Source organism: Oenanthe melanoleuca, chromosome 1 (assembly GCF_029582105.1).
Source record: "Oenanthe melanoleuca isolate GR-GAL-2019-014 chromosome 1, OMel1.0, whole genome shotgun sequence".
In the NCBI taxonomy this organism is placed as follows: domain Eukaryota; kingdom Metazoa; phylum Chordata; class Aves; order Passeriformes; family Muscicapidae; genus Oenanthe; species Oenanthe melanoleuca.
The window spans coordinates 4,485,310-4,511,137 of NC_079333.1; the positions used below are offsets into that span (position 1 = coordinate 4,485,310).

A 25,828-nucleotide genomic window follows, 5' to 3' on the forward strand; every position below is an offset into this window, starting at 1 on the left:
GCAAGCTGGCTTTTTTAAGTGAGTGAACAAATTGGTAATTTTCTTCTCTTTCATTTATATTTAGCTTGGACTAAGAAAAAGTATTTGTGATCTTCCTAGCAGTGATGTTGCCAGCATATTTAAATACAGCTTTGTTTTGATGTGCTGTCTAAAACATTATCTAGCTCTTATCAGTACAAAAAGGAAAATAATTTCAATAAGATCTTTGTATTTGGAATCTAATGAATGAACTTACTGGGTCATTTTTCCTTACTTTCTAGATGGCTTGCTTATTCAGACTTGAATTACAAGGGAGACATGACAGTTTTGGAAGAATGTGATTCACCACCTGAAATTCCTTCAGCAGATGTAAAATCTCTGCGTCCCTTAAGAATGGTGAGGACTTCACAATTCCCTAATAAGTTGTGTGCCTTCCTTTTTTTAATTGGTGCTTCCCCAAAGGTTTTGACCTAAATACAGCTTGGGCTCTGGTGTTCATTATGGGTTAACCCTCTGTGGTGTGTTTGCTTTGGTCACTGTGACTTTTTGGGCTTCTGCACCCTCCCAACATCTTCCTGGGATACGCTGTTGTTGGGAGGAGTCAAATAAGACAGAAAGGCTCTTCATTTTATTGCCTCCAACACCAGTTAATTAACCAAAAAGCCCTTCTGAAGTTTTTGATTTTCTTTTTTTTTTCAGTTAGGGTCTGCTGGGGCTGGAAGACCAGATACAGAGTTTATTACCCAGCAGTATTTCTCTGACCACAGATTGCACACAAATCTGGGGAGGTGCAGCTGTTTTTTGTGTTGATAGACACTTGGATCTGCATGTGAGAGAGATGGGAAGGGGTATAACACAAATTTTATTGTGCACATAGCAGTCCTATGGAAAGACAGTTTAAAAGCCATAAAGGAGCAAGACCTAATAGCTGTCTCTTTAGTCACTCAAGTGAGGTCAGTCTCTTATTCCCTCACATAGCATCATTCACTAACATTTCCAGAGAAGATGCATTTCTTGTATTTGCTCTTTGACCATAAACATGAATATGTCAGACTCTATTTTCTCTCTCTCTCCTGCTGTTTTGTCTCTGTTCTGGTGTTGCACCATTTGTGCTTTAGAAATTTGAAATGCATACAAAAAAGCTATAAAAGTTAATTGTAAAAAAATAGTCAATATCAATTAGTTTAAAAACATGTAGTAAATATTTACTTTAGAATTCTAGATAGTTTTAAGAAGAGATCTTTTTAAATAGCTTGCAGTCTCTGATGTGTTTGTAGGTCAGGTTTATAGTGTGCCTGACCTTTTGAGATCTATGGCCAGCACTGAAAGTGGTGAATATAATTGCAAGGACTTCATTTACTGATAGTACTATAAAACACATGTCAGAGTGTAACTTGAAGTTTAATAGAAATAACTTTTTCCCCATCTGTTCTTAGGGTGGACTAAAGGTGCAAATGCCAATGAATGTCAAGGTAAGCACAGAGGGCATTGAGAATAAAATAAAAGCACATTGGGAATATGAAATCTATATGCAAACTGCTTTCCTTTTGTTTGGTGTGTGATCTTTGATAACTATTCAATGCTTGCTGCTGAAGAAAAATTCCCTAATGCTGTCAAGTTCACTTAGTGTTTGATGAGGTGTAAAAGTACCAGTAGTTTGCTTTTCACATATTAGGAAAGTGTGAATTTGCTATAAAATGAGTTTTTCTGACTTGGCACATTAGTCACTGTAATGATAAAGGGATTGGGGGAGATTTTCCCATTTAACATACCGAGTTAAAAAAAAAAAAAAATGGAGAGGGAGGGGAGGAAGAGGACAGGAATAGGACCCTTCCATCCTAGCACCTATTCCAGTACAAGAGTTCTGAGTGAGACCATGGTCCTTCTGTGATCTGAGGAGCTGAAAGCTGATCCAGAGCAATTGCTTGTTTTTCCTCCTTCTTAAAAAACATTAACACTTTAGGTAACTTTTAATTATACAAATACATGCATGACTTGGGTATTGTTCTGATAAATGTTTCAACAGATATAAATATTGCTGAGAGCTGATCTGTGTGATTCAGCAGATGAGGAACTTGAAGGGGCTGTTAACTGCAGTCATGGAAATAACTTCAGCAAAGTATAGGGAGAGGTTTCTTGTCTACTTGTGAAGGATTAAGCTCAACATCATGTTTTCTAGATAATAATATATGAGAAAACCCACTTTGGAGGATGGTCCAAGGAGTTTTCAGAAAACATCACTTCTGTCCCAGCACTGTTTGGTAGTGAAGAGGAGTTTCAGGAAATTGGATCACTACGTGTAATTGGTGGAGTGTGAGTATATTTCAGTTTTACATCTATTTATTTATTTTAAAATACAGAAGCATAACTAAATGCTTAGAAGTGCTAACTAAGGGATGATTGGAGTCTTCCACAGGTGAAATGTTTTGAAAAGAAGGGAGTGTATACTTCTCTTATTATCAGCTCTTCAGTTATCAGCCTACCAAGCTAGATGTGTGAAAGGTCTGAAGTCAGTGTTTGCCATTTGGATGCCAATAAATTAGGGCACTTTTTTCACACAGAGCTTTAATTTGTATTGCTTTATACTTCTGATAGTCGCTACTTAATTTGCTGAAATGGCTTTGGGTAGGTGTGGCCAGTCTTCAATTTGGCATTTTAATACCTCTGAAAACTACAAGCTGTTTTATTGTCTCAATAGTTTTCCTCTGCCAGCTGCTGCGTGTTATCTGGCATTGGGAATGTGGTGTTATTTTAATTGATTGAGGCACTGGATGGATTCTGTGTTGCCCTGCCCCTCCCTGTATCACAGGATTGTCACAGATGGATGCTCTGAGGTAAACTCAGCATCAGCCACCTACCCCTCAGGCTGTTCCTTCAGCCTCTCCCAACAGGATAGGACTGTCTGAGAGCAGGCAGGATGGTTGCTTCTGCCAAACACCTCAGCAATTAAACAGTTTTCAGAAAATCTTGCTCTTGTTTCCTAAGGGATTTTCCACTTCAGCATAAAGATGGAATAATATACATCCTTTCAGGCTGTTGTCAGAATTTTATGAGCACTAAATTCAAAACAAACTTAATACTCAAATAATCTATTCAGAAGTGTACTGTGTGTTCACTATCTGGGAAGCCTCAGATTATTAAAAATCATTGTTCTGTCTGTTGTGGCAGCTTTTATTTTTAGTGCTGTGGTAACCTAAACAGCTGAATTAATGTAAACCAAATGGTACTAAAAGTAAAGCTATCCCTGCCTGCCAAATTTCACTGCCAACAGAATTTGTACAGCAGTTTTAATATTTACAAGGGAGCTTTAATGAAAGAAATGCTTACAAGAAAAAAGGAGGGGGAAGCACTTTTTTGAATTGACATCCATTAGAGGTTTGAAGTTGATATGGAAACACTTTCTTTTATCTGAGCCTTATCTATTTATTCAAAATACTTTGAAAATTTCTATTTGTTTACTGCTAAAGCATATTCCATTTACAATATGGTTTATATCTTCAATTTGCTTTGTCTGTTTATATGTATACATTTTTAGATTAAAGCAAAAAAAAAATATAAGCAGGCGAAATCTTGTTCTGTTGAAATCTTAATTTTGTCACCAGCTCCAGCAAGCATAGAGTCTCACCATTTATTAGCACACTTAAGATTGCTTTTTTTTTTCACTGAAAGTTTTGGCACCTAGCTGCATCCTGGGCTCTGTGGTACCAAATATTGCTGTTGGGAATGTGGCTGGCTGAGAGGAGGTGCACTGAGAAGCATTACATAAATCAACCATTGTTGGATAAAGAATCACATGGCAGGATTTTGATCCACAAAGAACACTTCATGGGTGCCTGTTGTGATTCCAAACAAGCATTGCTTTGTTCATTGGCTGGGTTTGTGATACTCATTTTAGTGTTTTTGGGATGTTCACTAAACACTGTTTAGTGTTTTGTTAGAGAAAATCGTGTGTGCAGTTGTTTTGCCTTTGCTGACTTCTCTTTTTTTTCCTGTTGTGGGGCTGCCACAGATGGGTTGCCTATGATCAGGAACGCTACAAGGGCCATCAGTTCTTGCTGGAGGAGGGAGATTATGAGGACAGATGCTCCTGGGGGGGATCTGACAGTGCCCTGCTGTCCTTCCGCTTCCTTCAGGCTGTAAGTACTCACATGGGTTTCATACAAATCATGCACAGCTCTGTCCATACAGAGCAAAGTTCTTCTTTGTGCATGGCACAGCTGCCTGGGGTTCGGCCATTCCATCTTTTGCCCGTGCTCATCCTCATTCTTTTCCTACTGCCTGAAATCTAGAGTGCACTGAGAAAGAAGCAGGTTCTAAACTTGGTGAAGTTCATACAAAAATTGTGTCATGCAGACTTCCTTGTCTACCTGCCAGGTTTTCCAAGTACCTCAGTCCTGCACCTCGAGCTATTTAAATCTTGCAAACGGAATTTTCTTAAAAGCGTAACGTGCCTGAGTGTACAGAGTAGTTCTTGATTAAAACAAAAATAGCTTTTCAATGCAGCAGCTGTTGCAAGCCTTAAAACAGCATTACCCTCTGTCTGTGATTTTTCTGCCAGAAAATTTTGGCAGCAGAAATAATCATGGTAAAAAAATCCCTGCTACTAAAATGTGTTTAGTGGAGACAAGGATGAAATAATAATAAAAACTATTTATAAGAGCCCACTATTGGAAGCAAACTTGGATTAGCGATGAGGAAAAGTGGGATTAGAACTTCGTTATCATTTCCTTTGTTTGGTTTGAGTTTTTTGTTTGTGTAAGGGTTTGAAAGTTTTTTTTATTATAATGGCAACTCTGTGAGCATTAAATACAGCTGCAAAAAGTAAGTTCTTCTGAGACTAAGATTGTTCACTCTGATATTACTCAGTTTTATATATTCAGATTTCTCATCCCCTCATCTGAGGAGATGTGATATTCCTGAGCAAGGAATTTTGTGGAAATTGAAGATGGGCATTTAAAACAAATTCATTGTCTCAACAGTCTTTTCTATTTTTTAATAAAAGGTTAATGTGACCCCAAGAAGGCCATACTTAAATTCACAATTTGCAGGTTTGTTTTTCATGACAAGCACCTAGCAAAGATGTATTTACAATCAGAATCTATCAAAATAAAGATAGGAGAATTAATTGAATTCAAGAAAAATATCCTTCTCTAAATAATTTATTTTTAGGTTTCTGAGAAAATAGTAGGTAGGAAATTTCTTCAGATTCTGATTTTGAATGTGCATAATCCTATTCAATTACTTAAAAAATCTTAGTTTTCCTCATTTTTTCAGCTTGAGCAACTTAAATTTATCGTTTTAGATTTTCCTCTTGGCAGAGGACATAAATACAAGTTAAAATCATGTATGAGAGTAGCAAGAATGACCTTCCATATCATGTATTTAATTGAACTTGCACCTAGAACAGTCAGAAGGCTCAAGTCATTAACATTTTAAAAACATGTATCATTCACAATCATATATCAACATTTATCATTCCACTTGGCTTATAAATATGTATAAATATTTACCTAATGATGATAGAAGTGAAAAGGAATAATTCCCCCCAATTTGTTGCATAACTGAAGGTAACCAGCTGCTTGCCAATGGAATGAGTAATGGCCCTGGCATTGTGTTGTTTGGCTTGACCAGCAGATTGTCTCTGTGCAGCACCCAGGGCAGTGCTCAGGCTGGCCATATGCTCCCTTTGTGACTTTGTGTACCACACTTAAGGTCAGGATTTTAAAAATATTTTAGTACCAAACGTTCGGTTTCAAGGGGACCTGGGCAAAAATCCAAACACTTTGTGCTTGAGGCCCCTCACTGCAAATGTCCTGGCTCTTCTCCCTGAGCTCAGGATTTCTGTCAGGGGAAGCAGGGTGAAGGTTGCAGTGGGCTCAGGATCTGCAGGGATATTGTTGCACATCCCCCTCTGCAGCCACTGGTGAAGATGTGCCCACGTGTGGGCATGCAGCAGGAGCTCTCAGCTTTTGGCTGCCTTGAATATTCCTGCAGTGAACAGTCACAAGAGCCAGTGGGGGGCTCAGGGGGTGTTTGGGAAGCAGAGATAAAAAGATCATGTGGAATTGTTTTGTCCAGCTGCTGCCAGCTCCCTGTCAGCATCTGTGTTGAGCTCACCTGAGTCAAGTGCAGAGCCTGTTCCGAGGGCAGGCAGCAGTGTGGACTCTGAGCTGCTCTGGGGGAGAGGAACTTGCTTCTTTTCTGCAGTGTCAAATGTCTTTTGAGCTGGGGTTTGCCCATGGCTCAGTGAAAGAGCAAAGTTTCTGAGTATGGTGCCCTCCGAGCTTTCCCACTAATGTTTTCAAGTCTGGAATGATCTGCTTTGGTCTGAAAGTAATTTATTTTAAAAATATTTTTCCTGTTGGTTGTTGTAAGAGAAGTTGTAGTGGAAGTTCAGGCAGGAAAGAATAATGGCTGAATTTGAAAGATGTTTTAAATTTAATTACAACTGTGGATATACTTCATTATATTAAACTTAGTTAAGTAAATTATGTGTAGATTTGATCTAAATGACTTTTTGGGTACTCTAACAAAGTCTTTTGCTTTAGGAATGTTAAGAGCAGCTGGTTTTCATTTGCACTACTACTGCATTGGTTGTTTTTTTGGTTTGGTTTGGTTTTTTTGGGTTTTTTGTTTGTTTGTTTATTTAATTTTTTTCCCCCAAAAAGTAGTCTGAAACTGCAGTTGTTCATGATGATTTTTCCCAACCTGGCACTTTAAATTCTAGTGTATACCTGAAATAGTTGCAACAGTTTAACAGTTTAAATAAATGAAGGAAGGAAGTGGTCAACACAGTAAGAAAACCAGTTTTAGTACAGAATTTGTTCCATCACCTTTTGCTGTCCTGTAAACTGTGCAGAGAAGTTGAACCACATCAAGTGCTCATTCTAAATTTGGTCTTCATTATTCATTGTGATTGGATCCTGTAGAAAGACATGGTGTCCTCCAAAGAGCCTGTTTGATCAGGTTCACCTGGCCAAATTAATCTGCGTGCATGCTTGGTTTGGCCTTAATTTCTAAGTGCTTTTTGATGGCTAAAAATATTTTTTTTCTCAGTGTTTAGTGTAAAAATACCCACTGTGGAGTCTTCATATGTTTGTGAGTCTCTGTCAACCATATTATTTGCTTGACAGCAATTGTTTCTTGTTTGCAAGACTTACTTAGTTTTCAATTTCTAACACTGCTGAATGATTGAGAAACACTGAAATTGAGTTTGTGCTTTCTGTTAAAAGTTACAGGAGTAAAGTGAATGGATTGTTGTTTTTTGTTTTCCCAAGCAGCAACTGAACTGTGTGCTTAAAATTGCTAAGTGATTAAAAAGCTGAAGATTTGAAACCCAAATTCAAATAATCTGAAGCTGTGCAAGTAATCTGGCCAAGAAACTAAGCTGGCTGAAAGCACAAAGCAGTGTCACACAGCTATGTAAGAGAGAATGTGACAATGTTAAGCAGGATTTATTTATAGCTATAGTGGATGTATCCAAGAAGCACAAGCCCTTTGTGCTGGAAAGGTGATCTTGCCCAGGCTTTTCCTCTCCATAATTATTGCCATGTTGTTGGGAAGGGATGAGGAAGGAGAAGTTTAATAAAAAACTATAGTTGTGGTAGTGCTTGGAGTAGTTATTTTGGAAGATTAGTGCTGAACTCTTTTCTTCTTAACTCTTCTCCTTCCCATACAGGCATCTTTGCACTCTCAGAGAGGAAAGGATGGTGCTCAGGGGCAGCAGGCTGTTCCTCTCTTCAGTGCAAACCCCTGCAGGCCATATCAGATTGTCAGGCTTCCAGTTATCCCAGAACTTCAATGCCAAAATATCCCATAAAGATGCACACCAGGGAGCCAAGTCCCTTCACAGCTCTATAAAATGCTGTCTTCCTGGCTACAGATCTTTCCCAAAATGTTTTATGTTGTGAAGAGTCATTGAGCTGTGACAGTCTTCTAACTCCTGTGCTGCCTCTTAGGATTTCATAGAGTCTTCAGTGGCACTTTTCCAGTCTGATGATGAAGATGGGAAAGCATTTGACATCATCAATGAAGAAATCCCTGATTTGGAGCAGGTTGGATTTGGCCCTGAGACAAGGTCGATTCTTGTGAAAAGTGGAGTGTAAGTCTACTCAGATATATGGGTGGAACTGTTAAACATTCCTGTGCACATTTTGGTGCATCTTTTGACAGACTATGTTCCACATGGTACATGTGGTAAATACTTGGAGGAGAAAAGGGTTTCTTTAAATTTCCTTGGGGAGTAGAATGGAAATTTAGTTTTCTGTAGCTCCCATGCCTACACCTTGATTTGGATCTGAATGTTCTTATTCATAGAAAAAGTCTGTGATGTCCCCCCAGAGGAGTCACATAGTTCCATGGCTGTAATACTGAAAAGATATTTTAGATAATTTAAGAACTGGTATAACTTTTGGGACAGGTAGAGCCTGTCCAGAAAGGATGAGATGTTCTATATTTGTAATAAAGTCAGACTGCTGGCACTTAAGATTTAAATAGTTTTATAGAACTATAAAAGCTAAAACATAAAAGACATTAAGGGAAAAGAGCACTGTGGAATCATGTGGGTTTCAGACATTTAATAGTAATTTTTAAAATGCAGTATTAATATTGTCATAACTACCCTAATGGTGATGGGGATCAGGAACTGTGAAGTGAGGGACCTGAACTGCTTATGTAGGGATTGGTGATTAGTGTCTCATGAGGATTAGGTGCAAGAATGAAATGCTGAGACAGTTTGGAGAGAAGGGATAGAAATGAGAGCTGCAAAATCCTGAAGGTGGTAAGAAAAGATTAATGCAGTTCACAGAATCTTGCATGACAACAGTTGGGGGAAATGCTTTATAGAACTGGATGATGCTTTAAAGAAGATTTTGATGTGGGAAGGGCGGAAAAAAAAACTTTTCTTACACTAGAGGCAGTGAGTTTCTGGAACTTGAAGGGGCTGTGGTAGCAAAGAGCACCAGGAGGTTAAAAAAATGATTGGATAAATTAATAGCAAACAGATTTGTCAGTGGGTGATAAAAGTATAATGGGTAAGGACATGCCCTGTTATATCCTTAATAGAGCAGTCCCAGTGCTGGGTGAGTAAGAGAGGAATGCACCACCACAGGTGAGTGATCTAGAGGTGTCTTTCTAACCCCCATCTGCTTCTGCCACTGTGCAGGGATAGAAGGACCCTCTGTTGGGGGTTTCTTTCTGCTTAAATTGCAGGAGAGGAAGCAGAGTGGGAGAAGCTTGAACTGTCAGCTATTGTAGGCTTTGGCTTCATCTCATCAAGCCTTCCTCAGTTACTTCTCTTTCTTCTTGCACCATTTTTCCTAAATCCAGCTGGAAAAGCTGTAAGAAAGCCCTGTCTGGGGAATGCCAAGCAGGCAAAGAGTCAATTAAGAGAGATTCAAAAAGTTATCAATTAAATGTCTTTCCTCTGAATTTCTGAGCAGGGCATTATCTCACAATGAATTTGAGAAAGCAGACACCCAAAATCTTGTGTTTGTCAAAGTAGGGAAAAACAGAAGATGAAGTGTTTGACAGTTTTGTGCCTCTCATTAGGTTTAATGTTGCACTGTCTGCCAGGTGGACATTCTGTTGTGCTTGACTTGCTGTTACTGTCATCAGACTACTCAGAAAAATTCAATGTTTTCAGTTTAATTTTTGTGTCATTCTCCAGGTGGGTGGCATATCAGCAGAAATATTTCTGTGGAGAACAATATGTGTTGGAGAAAGGAAAATACAAATGCTTCTTTGACTGGGGAGGATCTAGTAAAACCATCATGTCAATTCGACCTGTTAAATTGGTGAGTTATCAGAATTTAAGGGAAAACCTTAAAAGAAATGAGACCTTTGGAGTTCAGATCTTACCATAATAATTAAACAGGAGAGCCCACATTATAACAACCTGTCTATTTGCTTGGAAACAATTTAAAGACTCTCATGGAAGGCATAATGAGTCTCTTCAGGATGGAGACTTAAATGGACACAGCAGATCTTTCTGTCTTTTGAGAAAAATGTCAGGGAAACTTCATAAGAAGAATTTTCCTTTGGCACACTGCATACATGGAAAAAATAAACTGGCCTGGAAAGATTAATTTGCCTTAGAACATAGGAATTGATAATGTATTTAAAAATACTTGAGAATTTATCTGGCCTGTGTTGTTGCATAATAGAATTCTGTTGTGTTTTTTTCTTATTTTTATGCTAAAATATTTGTACTAGATACAGTGAATAAAGACAGGAAATATTTTTAATCCATTATTCAATCTTAGGTAGTGCCAACTCACCCAAACAGATTAGTGCCAGCACTGTCAAAACCCTAATGCAAAACAAAGATAATCTTCTGATAATAAGTAATAAATTATTAATAAGTAATAAATTATAGGAATGCAAAAGGAATACTTAACCTTATTTTGAGGAGCATGTGCTGAGAGAGGTGTCTTTTATTGGTTTCAATTCTGTCTTTTAAGAAACAGCCTCAAAAATAAATGCAGAGACATTTACATGGATTCTAATGCATATTATGGTAACTAATTAATGCTGATGCAAGTTCTCTGTATGAAAGGCATTGAACAATCAGGCAGGTAATTGTGAGCTTGCAGGCAGCTCATGGCAGAAATTAGGGAACAGAATTGTGCCAAGAGCTTGGGAAGTTGTTTTTTTCTCTGCTCATGAGTCCATACTTCACAAATTTCAGGCAACTTGGCATCTCTCTTTAGGAAATGAATTGTAATTAATGTTGGGCTTTTCTAATGTGTGTATATGTATTTATTTTATTGCAGGAGCCCCTTGGGATGAATGAGCCTCCACACTTGGTAGGTTGGCATTGCATAACAGTCTGTAGTACTAAACTACTTAATAATTAAATGCAGGTAATGTTGAATGCCTTGCTTCAGATGGTATCTCAATAATTTCAGCTGATACCTCATTATTGTCACTCTGCTATAGCAAATCAGTGATGGAGGAAACTGGTAGATGGACAAAAGTAAAGTCTGCTAAGTGTTCTACTCTGCTTTATTCTGGATCATACCCTTTAGAATTCTATCCCCAAAAATGCAAGCAGTCCAATAGGTTTTGAGTGACTTTGGATCTCTAAGGCTATTGATTTTCCTCTTATTTCCTTCTTGTTTCTGGAAACTCACCACCCCATCTATTCATCCTTCTCTTTATGGCAGATTTTCTTTCCATTATTTTGCATTGCATCCAGTTTGTCACTCCTATGTTTATGTTATGTCACTCCTGTGTGAGGAGCTGCAGAAAACTGAGCTGCACATTTCAAACCTGCAGATGCATCAAGACCTGGAAATTGGTTTTTTTAGTCTTGGATGTTGATAGTTCTGCTTTCCAAAGTCTTCCAAGCAGGTAGAGCTGCTCATTAAGGTTCCCTTTTTGTTACAGTACCATCAGAGCTTAACTGGGCACATCCTGATCATGATAAATCTGTGATAAATATATGATACATTCTGACAGTTGCCCTGAAAGTTGTGTCTAACTTGGTGATAACTTATTAAGAGAAAGTACTCCCTATAATTCACTCTGAGTCTCAAAAATGAGTCAGTTTAGAGCCTTACACTCTGGTCCTTATCTTACAAGGTTATGTTCCATTAATGGACCTTTGAGTTATCTTTCTGAAACACAAACCTGCTCTGTGTTCATCACCATGTGTGCTCTGTGTCCCCTGCAGTGTTCTGTCCCAGCAGGGCTCTCCCCCTGTCCAGCATGAGTTGTTTGATTGATCTTTCCCCACCCTGCTAGCTTGGGTGATGATCTGAATGGTTTTATTGCTCTCTCTGACATGCTTTTAATTAAGCAAATTTGGGAAAGTTCATTTCGAGAAACATGACTTATTTTCAGACAAAAGATATTTTAGAGCTCTGTGGTTCTGTTTCAGCAAACTTAAGTATTTTGTCATCTGGACACAATTTCTCTCTTTTTTGCTTGGATGGGAAATGTTGTGCATTGTGTTACTTAGCAGGTGGACCACACCCTCCTTTTTCTCCAATTCTACCATTTTATGATTAACCCAGGGCTGCAGGAAATGTTTCCTGTCTGAAGACATAATTGGTGTATTATTTTAGCCTTAAACACTGACTTCCTGCCCAACCTATTCACATGGCAGTTTGCAGACAATTCCAAAAACTTGCAAGTGTGTTCACCAGAGGGCCTTGGTAAATGATACCAGAAGAAATAACTGACTCAGATAAAACTGGTGGGATCTAAACAGTGGAAGATGATTTTGTTTCCATCTCCAATTCTTCTATGTTTTCAGGATCTCCCAAAATCTATTCTTTTGGGTGTATTATTCCAGTGTTGCAGACCTTTAAGATCAGCTCAAACCTTTGAAGTTTCAATAAATTGTGCTTTACAGGATTTTTATTCCCAGAAACCTGAAAAAAAACCTCTCTGTGTCTGTATATGCATAGCCACCTTTAAATATTGACATGGATTGGATTGGATTTTGCTTCTTGTGGTCTTTAATAACAGTCTTGCCACCATTTATGAAAAAATGACTGTCCTGACTTATCACAATCCTGGTTTTCATAGGATTCTACCTTAGGGCTAGGGAAGAAAGAACATATTTCATATCACTACAGTTCTTACAGGAACTGTAAGAATATTTTGAATAATTTTTTAATGGGAAAACATGTAATCACTTAGGATAAGTAAAAGACAGGCCCCTGGATAAATATCAAGAATTTCACTTTCAGAGTGAAATAAAAGTTTTCTACTTGAAAACCAATCTCTTAGTTTGGAACTTCTAAGTGTGGTGCATATGAACTGGCAAATCCTTAAACATCCTGATGTTTGATCCTTGAATAAGTCATATATTGGTTATTTTGAATGACTGTACATTCTCCCTCTATTAATAAGCATGGACCTGTAAGGGAGCTGTTGGCACTGTGTATAAGAGTGTGTATTTTTTCTATTTCTGTTCTTATCAGAAATCAAAAAGCTGCAAAATTGTCTTAAATGTCTCAGTAACTCCCCTGACCTTTTCTGCCTGTCAAGCTTCCTAATAAACCAAGTACACACAGAAATCACTAACTCTGCAAAGCCATTCATTTCATTTATTAAAATAAAGCTTTGCCCAGCAAGAACCAAGTCTCTTTCAGCAGCAGGTGACTTGTATAGTTGATTTAGGAGGCAGAAATAATTGTTGTGCAACCCTGAATTTGTACTTTAATATTCTACCCATTGGATATTTGGAAAGTACAACCTCACACAGTAATGTCAGACCCTGACAAAGTGGAGATGGCTGCAGTTGGAAACTAATTGCAGTGTTTGCACTGAGGAATCAGTGCTCCACCCCAACCTTTGTCAAATTAAGACCCTCATTCATTACCAGATAAATTCTGTGTGAAAATGAGTCTTTTTTTAAAGCCTTGCATAGCATGTGGCCTATGAAAGAAAGGCAGTGTGTATGTATATATATTCCCTTTTGTAAAGAGCTTGGAGATGAGTGGGTAGAACATCAGTGTAATTACAGCTTAAATAGCTGCTTTGTGACATCCAGTGCAGTTGTATTTACAGAAAAGTCAGTTACACTTTATTCATTTTATTGTAGCTGATCTGTGCTCTCCAATTAGTTCTCATAGCCTGCAAGGCCAGCTTGAGCCTTTCTTGTTCTTTCTAACAGGAAACATTCATTTCTTTTAAAAACATAGACTGAACTTTTCCATAAAATCATTTGCTGACACTTGTGTTTGGCCTTCTCACTCTATGCTGGCAAAAGCACTTGATTTCTTTTCTTTGGCAGGAAGCTTGGCCAATTTGGGGCATGAAGGGGGAAGTAGCTCTTGCAACAGCCATCATGTTTTTCTTCCATTACAGAATATGAGCTGTTCTCTTGATACACTTCAATTTTTCATTCTTTTCCAGCCTCTCTTTCAGACCTTTAAATGAAATTCATCTCAGTTACACAGTGGTAGGCCAAGGGTACAGAATTCTGGGTGTCTTTGCTATAGATCATAGCCTACATCATACCAGGGTTTCTTTTTGTTTTGATGGAGGCTTTGGGATTTTTCTGTGTGTGTGTATTTTGGTTTAGGCTTGTTTTGAAGTTTTTTTTAGGGAGTGGATTTGTTCATTTGGGCTTTTTGTTTATTTGTTTGGGGCAGGTTGGTTTTTTGGGGGGGCTGATTGTTTTTTGTCTGTTTGTATTTTTCTATTTCAGTGCAACATTTTGAGCCTTCTTGCTTTTTTTGGGATGAACTGATCACATCTTACTGATGGGGTGTGGTTCACTGTGACTTGCAGTTCTTTACCATGACATATAAAAGCAGCTTGGCTGAACCTCAGAGGTCCTCAGTTCCCTCAGAAATCCTCCTGCTTGTTCTGAAATGAAAAGCCACCTGCAACCACTGTGATCACAGAAGATTTCAGGGCACTTTGTCAATAGCAGCTCTGTATCTTTTGGCCAGCATTTCCCTATCCTGCTTTGAGCACTGGGCTGCTGAGCTGCAGTTCAGGGAGGCTTTGGGTGGATGATAACAGCCTTGAGTCCTGCTCTTCTCATTTTTGCCTGGGTCCTCCCCTGCTGCATTTGAACTTATACTTGATAACTCTGCCTGTCTTAGCATCACTGGGAAGCCTCCTGTGCCAGCCCAGAGATGACAGAGTACTTGGTACATTTCTAAAAATAAAGCAGCTGTAGAAAATGTAAAAGATTCTTTGAATGACAATTCATTCAATTAATTGTATCTTTGTGAATTGAATGGATACTTCTCTGAAAGTACAGCTTTCTCTGTTTACATTTATGATAATGCCTTCATTTTCCTTCTAGTCATTGTTTTGTTTTGTTTTGTTCTTGTAGCTCAAAGCTTTCAGTAATACACATTTCCAAGGAGCATGTGTAGATTTCACAGCAGAAGTTTCTGATTTTACATCATTCATACCATGTTCTTTTAAGGTTCTCCGGGGATGGTAAGTGTCTGTTGTTTTACATGCCATCATTTTCAGTATTATGAATTTTTTTTTAAATTTTACAGAATTTCAGACAGCTGAAACCACATAACACATGCCCATCCTCTTCCATCATGTCTTAGACCCATTGTCTTGCAAGACATCTCAGTAACTCTCATCCTGTCCTTGGTTTGGGTATATGCATTTTGCTCTCCCTGGGGAAGGTTTACACAGTTACTCTTTTTTTAACTCCAGTTAGAATTTATTCCAGATTTTGACAACTTTGGTACAGTGGAAGTGTCTGAATTCCACTCAGCATCGTTTGGCTCTGGAACTCAGGTTTCTGTACCACATGATTTGATGTTGCTGCATAGCCTTTCAAGTCACCTTACTTTAAGCTTGACAAGAACAAAGAAAATTTTTTATTCCTTGTGTCCTTAGCAAGTATTAGGTCTTGAAAAAAACTTACTGTAAATAAGCAGCTAGAGCAGCTTATCTTTTTTGTTCCATTATTCTTGCAGCTGGCTCCTGTGTTACCAAGGGGAAACCACTGACAATCACTGTGTGCTGGAAGAAGGCCTCTATGTTGACCTCAGTTCCTGTGGCTGCCCAACTGCTGCAATCAAATCCCTCAAGCCTATTCAATATGTAAGACTTCACTGGGGGGGAAAAAAACCAAACAAACATTTTGGAACTCTTTTCCTTGTCAGATGTCTGAAGTGAGTACTTGCCCTAAACAAACTCCCAGTTTAGGAAAAGAGTGAGGTTTGTTTTCTTGGCTCAGGGGATTTTTTGGGTTGGGAATGGGTGAGGCTGTGTGCACACTTGCACAAAGTCACTTGCAGCTCTCTTGGGTGTTGTGGGTTTAAAGTTGTTCTCTTTTTTACAAGTGAGACACGAGATCCTCCATGGCCAGGGAATGCACAGGAATGCACTTTGCCCTCCAGAACAAGAGAGCTGCAACCTTTTATACATCCCATTGTAATCCTGCATACAGGATATTCAAATCTGCAGTGTTGATGGGATGTCTGTGCCTTTCTTCCACATCTTGGTGTGCTCTTACGCAGGGGCATCAAAGATGAGCTGTAACACTGTTGGTAAAAGAGAGGCAAGTGGTTTCTCTGCTCCCTTCTCTCCAGGACTGGTCACCAGCTTCTCCAAAACTCTTCTTCCTTCCCTAATCACAGAACACAAACTCAGCCTATGTGGTGTTTGTCCTTCAATGCAGCTCCTATGAAGCTAGACTTCTGTGATTACTCAGCTTTTTCACATATGAAGTCCTTTTTTACCATTTGTGTTCTAAAAAGAAAAGCAAAAAAACCCAACCAACCAAATGAAAAAAAGCCCAAAAAAACCCACAAACCCCAATTAAATGCAAACACCAAAGCCATGGGTGTGGTGGGAAGGATGTACAACTCAAATCTGAGAGCTGGACTTTTCACTGGGCTATACAGATACAGTGACTTCCCCCTGCTGAGAGCCTGGGTTTTAGATTAAAGTAACCCTTTACAAGTTAGGCTTTTGGACTCTGCTGTGCCAAATCCAAGTGAAGTTTTGACATCAAATAATGGTAGGCCTCATCCAAATCCCCTTGCCTGTAATCTCACAGGGAAGTAAATATGAAGTTTGGCATGGTAGGAGACTGCTGGCAGCTCTTGATTCCCCAGGGCCAGGCCCTGGAAGAAGTGTTTGGCAGGCTGTGTGTGGGGAGCTCACACACATCTTCTTCTGCTTTGGCACCTCTTAGTTTGGTTCTTCTCTTGCCAATAGGAGCCCTTGAATTTCACAAGGCACTAAACAGCATGAAGTGCCACTGAACTCTACCTCTTTGCCCTGAGAGCCCCAGGGCAGTGCTGGGGACACAGAGCTGTGACCCAGAGCATGCAGCAGGTCATGCCAGGAGCAGCCACAGTTCATTCTGAGTATTGTCCACAGTTCTTGGAACAGAGCCCCTTTGATTACAGCATATTTCTGTTAGCTCATTCCAGAGAGGAGCAAGCCTGTTCCCAAGTGGAATTGTTGTGCAGCTTTATTGAATTCACTTGTGGCATTGGGAACCCCTTCCATTATTCAGCTTTGAATGGCAGCCTCACTTCAGAGCTAAGGTGTGTCCCCTAGTAGCTTGTGTGAGAAGCAGAACTTTTAACCCTGACACCAAGCCCTGGGTGTGCATTGTCTCCTGCTCTCCTTTCAGTGAGATGTAATTGCTGCAAGTGGAATTCTGGAAGAGTCCCACACTGGGAGCATTCCATTTGTTCTGTAGAAAATGCAGCTTTGATGGAAACAAACTATTTGCAAACAAATATAACAACTGCACTAAATGGCAAAAGAAAGTTTTCCTTTTTTTTCTATTTAAGAAAGTAAACTTTTGAGTTTTTAATTTGAAAACTCCCAGAAATGTCATTTGTTTATTTAAGAGCTTAATTGCGTAACAAAAGGAAATTTTTTTCTAAATCACTGTGTTGGTCCAATTAAAATAGAAAAAAAAAAAAAAAAAAAAGTACAAAAAAAAAACCAAAACCCAAAACTTTTAGAGCAACACAAAATGGTTTGGATAAGGAAATAGACTCACAATATAGTTTGATGATTTCATTGTAGTGACAGTATTTTAGTCTGGCTAGTTTTTATTCTAGCTCTTAGCTCTTGGAGGGATGTTTTATGTATTGTCTGGTAGAAAGTGAGGTTGTCAGCTTTTAAGTATAGCATGCTGCTCCCACATCCCCTGCACACACACTCTACCATTCCACAAGTAATTCAAATTAACATGGTTCCACTTTGGTTATTTCCCCATTTATTGTGCACTGGCATCATGGAGGAATTCAGCTCATCTTTGCAACCAATTTCCTCTGTTCCTGATGAAGTTTCCTCTCTCCCATCACACCTTATTCTCCAAGGTGTATAATACTCAAACTAAATCTTCAGGAGGCACTAGCTGTGCTTTATTCCTGCTGTTCTATTTTGCTCAAACACAGGTTGGACTGATTCATCATCCTCAGAGCCTTTAGGGAAAGCTGTGGATTGACAGGAGGGTACCAAGAAGGAACAACTGACACTGATGTCATTTACCTCTCATCATCTCCTTTCATCTAAAAATCCCAAAGCATTCTTCCAGAAAAGCTTGTTGATGAAAGGTGCTGTTGTATTGCTGTGAGCAGCCCTCCTGCAGGCAGGTGGAAATGTAGCACAGGTTCAGGGTTCTGCAGAGGTGCAGTTTCTGTGCCTGCATCAGCAAGAACTTGCCTTTTGCATTGCCATGGATTCATGGAAAGGAAATGTGGGGCCTTTGCCCAGCTGCAAGAGAGCAGGTGAAGGCAGCTGGGCCATTTATAGGGCCATGGTTGCTTATTGGGGCATTTGTCCAGTGGTTGCTGCTTGAGGAGGTTAATCTTTGGGATAGATAATCTTGCAGTGGGGAGTTCAGCTCTTGTGCTGCCTTTTCTCAGGTGTGTTGTTTTGACAAACTGCCTGTCACATTTGGTGTGATTTACATGGACAAGAATACCCAGGATTCTTGCAATGAGCAATTAGCTTTCCTTCTGTCTTACCTTCAACCTGTAAATGAAGCATGTCTCCTAGTTTCTAAAACCAGGTTGTAGGTTGTGCAAAGCTTTTTTGTTTGGTTGGGTTTTTTCTCTTTTCTTCTGAGGCATTCTTTATTCTTGCTCTGATCAATCTTGATAATCCTTGTACTTCCATATTATCTTCTCTAAGTTAAATACAGGTGTTAACTAATCTCCCCAGCATTCCTGTGAGGCAGATAGAGAAATCAGACACAAAAACTAACTGCCATGCCTGGGTTGCCTCAGGCTTTGGCCTGGCTCTTTGGATTTCTCCCTTTGCCTTTATTAGGCTTTCCCATCAAAGTTTGCAAAACCTAAGTTGGCCAAAAAAAAAAGGTGTGAGGGAAAATATGTTTTAGGATAGGCCCTTTCCAAAAAGGCTTTATTAGTAAAAAATTCTCACAACTTTCATAATGAAAAATTATCCATAGCTAAAATTATGCTTTTTGCTCTAAGCATGTGTGCAAATTCATCTATGCACTTGGTTTTCAGTTCCAGTGTCCTCTGGTCACCTTCTTTGTGTCTCTACACTACTGTGGAAGCTCATCTTGCCCTGATCCTTGTTTAATCTCAAACACTTCATGCTTGCAGTGTGAGCTTTTTCCTGAACTGGTGAAGCATAAAAATCTGTTTTGAATTGTGAAAAATTATGTTGCACAGCTTCACCAAAAGCAAAGTAAAAATCATTGAGGGAGAAGCCTGAGCTGAGTTGAACTGTGCAAGAGATTTTTAGTGTGTTGATTTTTAGTTGATTTTCCATGGTTTACCTGTGTCTTTTTCATTGCTGTGTGCTGTGTTAGCCATAGAACACCACGCCTATTAAGTAAAGTATATCAGTGTATTTAACAGTTTTCACAAAGCTGCTCATATCTTGAAATGCTGTGTAAATACAGCTTTCCTTAATCACTGGCCTCTTGAATATAATAAATCCCTTCAAGTTTCTCTCTGGACAATAGCATAAAAAAATGGGACAAGCGAAACCTCTTAAAATGTTATTGGTGCTGGTTAAAGTAAGTTCCTTCACACATAAAAATCATGTTAAGAAATTCTGTAGTGCTTTGTTATTCTCACAATTGGCAAGCTTTTCCCAAAGCATGGCATTTCAGGTATTTTCCTTGAAATAATTGTGAAAGAAGCTAAAGTAGTGCTGACCTAGACATGGGAATGGGTAAATACAGATGTCTTTGACTCACCTTTCAGGTGAAAAAGCTCCACAGCATTCCACAAGAAAGGCTGGGAGCAAAATGCCTCCCAGCCTAACAGCATAGCCCCAAACCTTGTTTTCACTGTTCCCAGTTTCCATGGAGCTGTGAAAACAAAGTCAGAGAAAAAAGCCAGGCCAGAGTCAGTGCTGCCAGCTGTTGGCCTAGAAGGGAATACAGAACATTGCTTTATATATGGCTGTGGAAACAGGAGAGCTCAGGGCTTGGCTCAGCAGCCTGCTTTCTTTCTGGAGTTTGTCTCTGCAAGGTCACTGCATCTCTTCTGAGCTCTGCCTGGGACAGAGGGATCAGAGTCATCAGTGGTGTGTGTGTCAGGGTCTCTGAGCAGCTGGACTGGGGATTCTCAGACCCCTCAGTCCAAACACTCACAACCACAGCAGAGCTGGAATCATTTTAATTGACTCCAGCAGTTTGCTGTGTTTCTCATGGTTAGCAATGCTTGTGAAAACTGCTGGGCCTGTTCTGGACATGATTTCTGGTGTCCACTCAGGTGAAAGGCAGTGTCAAGGCTCTTGCCAGCAGTGATGATTCTGCCTGGCTGAGCAACCTCAGGAGCTGCCTGCACTGAGCCTGCTGGTCTGGGTTTCAAAGTGAGCCTTTAGCCACCCACTGTAAATCTGATCCACCCCATCCAGCAGAAGGCACTTGGGAAGAGCTGACGTTCCAAAATAAAAACACTGCAGGTTTTAATCCCTTTCTGGTGTGTGACATTAGATTTTGGGAATACAGCAGGCTTTAAAAATCTCTCGGAGTGGATGATCCCAAGCTCTTCTTCAAAATGTCTCAGTGAACTCTCTGTCCCTGCATGACTTAGGCAGTCCCTGCACTGGCTGGCAGAGGAAGGCAATCTCTGAGGCACAATCTGACCAACCAGCTGCATACCAAATGCACTGAGTCAGTGTCAAGCAAATTCATATGTCCTGACACACCCCTGAGCTTTTCAGAGACACTTCACTACACTACATGTGCCTCTTCAAACATGAAAATTAATTTCTCTTAATTACTCAGTGCCTGTGTCAACTTCAATTCAAGATTTTGTTTCATTTATTTCACCTGAGGCCATGTCTTTGCTGCAAGAGAAATCCCAGATTTTGCCTGAGCCAGCTATCTCAGGGTAACATCTTTTAGAAGGTGTCTTTCCTGGAGAGGCAGCTCACTGAGTTAGTCAGACCTGTTCCCTCCTCCTTTCCAGGTACAAACTGCAAGTGCTTTTGCTTCTGGTTTTAGGTTAAAAGTGCTGAAGCATTGTACAAGTGTTCCTTGTACTAGGGCACAGAATTTGTATGTTTAAATCTGCTTCCTCTGTTTTTCTGCTGGCCTTACAGATGCACCACATTTTCAGTCAAACTTATCTTTTAATTTGCTTTCACAGGCAAAATTGTAGAAAAGGACATTAAGTGAAAAATGTTTCCATTCTACATGAGATTGTAGAATTTACTAATTATCCCCTTCCTTCAAGATTGGCAGAAGGAAAATAAGAATATCTGTTAAAAACACAGGGAACTTTTTAGTTGACCTTTCTGACCTTATATAATTCATAGCTCCTTATAATGTTTGCAGTGAACTACAGCTAATTGAAGCCTGTGGACAATAGGCTTTGATTTGACTGACTATTTCAGATGCATGTTCCATCAGTAAGTAAATAAAGTGTATTCTTGAAAAGCAGTCAAGGCCCTGATGATACAAATCAGATCAAAATGAGTTTTTCCAAGCAGAGGCCTCTGCATCACTTAGTGACTTTCTGTGCCTGGCCTGTGTCAGTGGGGCATTACACTGATGACAAAACTACTGATAAATGCAGTTTATTTCTGTGCTTTGGGGTTTTCCCTTGTTACATTTGCTGAGGGAGCATGAGCTAACCCAAAAGCATTGTAGGAAATTCAGCTGAAGTGGGCCAATGTCTGCATCATCTCTACCAACTGAATCTGGACTATTCCTTCTAAAACTTGGTGCTTTTTTTTTCTCCTTCCTCCTCCCCCAGGTTTTTGCTGAGCCTTCCATCAGTCTGTTCAGCCTGGAATGCTGCAAGGGCAGAGAGCTGCACTTCAGTGAACCAGTCAACTCTGTTTTGAACGAGGACCTTCATTTCTACACCCAGTCTGTGTGGGTGAGAAGTGGATTGTAAGTATGGAAGAAATATCCCTGTCAGTTTTGCACTATAGGAGCTAACATTGTCTCATGATTATTGCCTTGTTCATAGAATGGTTTACATTCTTAACTTCTATTTTGAGGCACAGAGTTTCAAAGGCAGGTAGTGTAAACTTGGAGTGCCTTTATTAACAGGCTGTAAAATGCCAGCTATAAACTGCAGTGTTTTAAACTACAGCAGCAGCTCAGGGAAGCTTGATGTGCTGACTGGCTGCCAGAGAAGCAGCAGCTTCTGAGAGGAGCTCAGGGTAGATCTGACAGCTGGAACAGTAATTTGCTTCTGTTATTAGTTTAACCCTCCTCCAGGAGTGTGAATGTACACCCAGGTTCTTCTGTGAAAACATTTTACATCTGCAGAAGTGACCTTCTAACCTTTTCCACATCTCTCCCTTTCACCTTTTGGAAGAGCTCCCAAGTGTTCTGTTTTCAGCCAGGTTTTCATCCTCCACAGCCACAGCAGCAACAAATAACTTGCAGAGTCTCATCCAGCAACTGAGTGGCTGGAAACTGCTGTTTTCCTAATGGGACACACATTTCCTATGTTTATGTTTGACCTTTCCCCACCTTTTCCACACAGGCAAAGCTGTAATTTTCTTGAGAGAATAGTGAACACAAGGTTCCCCACAGAGCTTTGCCAGTTCACAACAGTTCCCAACATTTGTGCCACTTCCATCCTGAACCTTTGCTGAAAATACAGAAGTGGGTGTGTCGTCTGGAAATTCAATCCTTTTGCCCCAGCAGTTGGCTGCAAAGGAAGGGTGATGGCTTTGGGACCATGTGGCAAGAAAGCACAGGAGAGTGAGTGCAACAGGCCAGCCCCTCCTGCATCTTTGTGCTCATTATTGGGTGTCCAAGCCAGGTCAGCTGCCTCCCTGTCTCTGGGATGGTTCAGGGCAGAAAGGCTGGGTTTCCTCTGAGCTCTTTTTGATGCTTCCTAGGAAAGAGACCTCCCCAGCCTGTCCCCATCCCACACAGCAGACAGGTAACCTAAAAGCTGAGTGTGTCAGGTGTGTTGATGGGATGTCTTAGAGGGTTTGTTTGCCTTATCTGGGATTCAGAGTTCAGATTTAGACTTTTTTTTTTGGTTTCTCATCCCAAAGCCTGCTGTCAGCTTTAGGCAAAGAGCAAAAATTTACATAAATACTCTGATGGCAGCTTGCTGCCAGGCTTAGGTAAAAGTCTCCTTCCTGAGCCAGCTGCCCACCACAGTAAGGCAAAAACCTGGAGTCTGCCTTGGCAAAGGGTGCTGGGGTCCTCAGAGCTGTGGGACAAGTGGCACAGCCTGTGTGAGAGCAGAGAGGAGTTTTGCTTGTGATCACTGTAACAATCTTTCCCCTCTCTGTTCCCTGTAAATGTCTGCTTTGAAACTGCATTCCATGTGAGACTGCTGCATGCTCCAAGAGTAATGTTAACAGTGAATTCTTGGTGACCTGATAGAAACCATTGCAAGGGAAAAAAGCCAGGAATGTGTTCAGAGTATAACACAGGAAGACACAGGGGCAGTCAGGCTGCCCTGAATACCTGTTAGTCAGGTGGGGACTTTGTTTGAAGAAACAGGGAGCCAGCCTCACTGCCAGGCAGCTCACAGCAGGCACAGTTGAGCCTCCATGGAGCCCTGAGCAGTTTCTCTGAGCTGTGGGCACTGGGCAAAAGCAATTCCAGGTGCTGTGAGGCTGTGAGTGTTTTCTTACTGACTCAGAGTGCAGCCATCCCTCAGGTTCTTGGCAGCTGACCTGTAAACAGGTAACCTGGGAAACCAGCACTTAGCTTTGTGTTCAGAGGGGTTAATGAGTCAGGCATTGAGGAGTCACTGTCCACACAGCAATGTGCTGTTGATACAAACAGAAGGGATCTGTGCTCCTGAGGCTGCCTTTGTGAGCTGCATTTACTGAGCAGATGCCAGATACAAGGGGTCTGTATTAGCCAGAGCTTTAACTGGCTGTTACAGGGCTCAGCCACGTCCATGGTCTGTTCATGACAGCTGCAGCAGGGTGTGAGGTGTGGAGTGAATACCTGTAATGTGTTTTCAGACAAGTGGAATTTTATAAAGAGCTTTAACAAAAACATCAGACAAGTTCCTCTCATAATTAGTGTGTACAACCAGCTAAAGCTGCAAGTGTGGCTCCCTAGTTTCCTGACACAGGCCTGCTGAAACCAGCATTATTCCCATCTGGGCTTATGCAGTGGTTCTCCTTTTTATGGGGAAAAAAAATGGAGGGGGAGAGGGGAGATGGGAAATGTAGTTTACAAATTTTAGGCAGATAGACAGAAAATGGGTCTGGATTCCATCAGAAGGCAGACATCCCACTGAATGGATGGCACCTTGCAGCACAGAAAGAGAGGCTTGGCATGAGCATCACTGTGGAGAGGTTTGGGGGTTCCAAGAGCACAGCCCTGACCTGCAGTTTAGTTTTGCTGTGGATAACAAGTGCCCTCTCACATTCTGTTTTGTGTATCCAGGTGGATTGCCTACGAGGGATGCAATTTTTTAGGAAAGCAGGTTCTGCTGGAGCCTGGGGAGATTTCCCACTGGAGTGAACACAGTGGCTGGAAGGTGATTGGCTCCCTTCGTCCTGTGAAGCAGGTACTGGAAGACTGGGTGAGGAAAAAGGGTTTTATGGACAGGGCTTTGTGCACTGCATCAGCTCTACCACCAAGCACTCTGGGGTGTGCTGAGCTCCTTAAATCAGGCAAATGATGACAGCCAGAAGGACCCACTGGAAGATTGCTGAAGCAGAAAATGCCTCTCAGGGCATTATTGAGATCTTAGATTTAGGTTCCTAAAGGGAAATAATTCCCAGTTTCTTGATGCCAAGCTTTGTTCTACTGAATTGCTCATTAGCATTTCTGTGGGTGCTCTATTTTTACATTTTTGCCATATGACAGTATAATGAGGAAACCAATTCCACACTGGCTTGTTTCATAATTAACATAAATGGAAGCAAGAGTGAATTTTATTGTGCTGTTGCCTGGATTTCCAAAAGAGGCAAAGCTCATGCAGATCCCATCAGGTTTTCCCACTCTGCCTCACCCCAAGTAATTCTAATTTCAGTCTCATTCAAAGGTTCAGGTCTCTAGATCACAAAGAGTAACTAAACAGTGTACTGATAGAGGTTTTGTTTATGGATGCTTGGTGGGAGAGAGGCCTTATTGTCTGTAGCTCAGGGTTTGTTTTAATATGGAAAAAAAGGAGATATAAAGCTCCCAGAAAAAAAAGCTGTGCTGGAGTTGGGGTTCCAGCAGAGCTGCCCTTTATAACTCTGTGCTCTTTATTTGAACTGAAACCAGTGAATAACAAAGCAAAAGCTCAAACCCTGCAGTAGCCCTGCAAAATCCTCTTTATTTTTTGAATAAACATGGATACCAGGTCAGTGCCCTGTTTTCCATGTATGTTCAAAAACAGTGGTATATCTCTGTGCCATATATTCCAGTTAGTGAGGGCTGAAGTTGCTGGATATGTAACTTTTTTAAGTTATGTAAGTTTTGTGGCCCAAGAATTAAAAGCTTGTGGAGTACAGCCCATTTACTGCCCTTGGAATGAGTGAAATGTGCTGAACTAGGCATAATTGCAGATCACAGGAATTAGTTTATAGCCATAATTACATTTTTTTTTAAATCCTATGTACCAATGCTGTTTATAGTTGCCCAACTGCATGTGAAAAACCAGTTACTGTGCTTCACAGGCACGTTTGTTTCCAACCAAAAAATTACTGAACATCCTCAAATGAAAACAAAAACTGAACACAGTTTAGAAGACTGATGAAGGGGAGGATGGTGGAGGGGAGACCCTCTCACATCAGTTTGCTTGATCTCTGTTGTAAATCTCTTCCCTCGCCCCCCTGCAGCCAGCAGTGTACCTGAGGGTGAGGAGCAGGGCCCAGGGCAAGTACCTGACGGTGGCTGGGAGCCTGGCAGACATCAGGGCCACCTCGGTGTGCGCGGCCCCGCCCAGCGGCAGCAGCTCCCAGCTCTGGCACTACTGCCGGGGGCTCCTCAAGTCCAAGGTCAGTTCCACCCTGATTTCCT

General features: G+C 40.6%; 1 protein-coding gene across 6 annotated transcripts in view; it reads left to right on the forward strand.

Moving 5' to 3' along the window:
• CRYBG3 (crystallin beta-gamma domain containing 3) overlaps positions 1 to 25,828 on the forward strand; it is a 94,377-nt gene that overhangs the window by 49,924 nt on the left and 18,625 nt on the right. For all 6 annotated transcript variants that reach the window (XR_008843058.1, XR_008843055.1, XR_008843056.1 and 3 more), the window contains 12 exons: positions 261 to 375; positions 1,416 to 1,451; positions 2,159 to 2,292; positions 3,989 to 4,115; positions 7,938 to 8,080; positions 9,647 to 9,773; positions 10,752 to 10,784; positions 14,783 to 14,892; positions 15,393 to 15,519; positions 21,636 to 21,775; positions 24,263 to 24,386; positions 25,648 to 25,806. Coding sequence is in view for 3 of the 6 variants with exons in the window: in XM_056516313.1 (XP_056372288.1) it covers positions 261 to 375; positions 1,416 to 1,451; positions 2,159 to 2,292; positions 3,989 to 4,115; positions 7,938 to 8,080; positions 9,647 to 9,773; positions 10,752 to 10,784; positions 14,783 to 14,892; positions 15,393 to 15,519; positions 21,636 to 21,775; positions 24,263 to 24,386; positions 25,648 to 25,806 (1,375 nt within the window). In the remaining 3 variants the exon portion in view is untranslated. The remainder of the gene's footprint in view (positions 1 to 260; positions 376 to 1,415; positions 1,452 to 2,158; positions 2,293 to 3,988; positions 4,116 to 7,937; positions 8,081 to 9,646; positions 9,774 to 10,751; positions 10,785 to 14,782; positions 14,893 to 15,392; positions 15,520 to 21,635; positions 21,776 to 24,262; positions 24,387 to 25,647; positions 25,807 to 25,828) is intronic.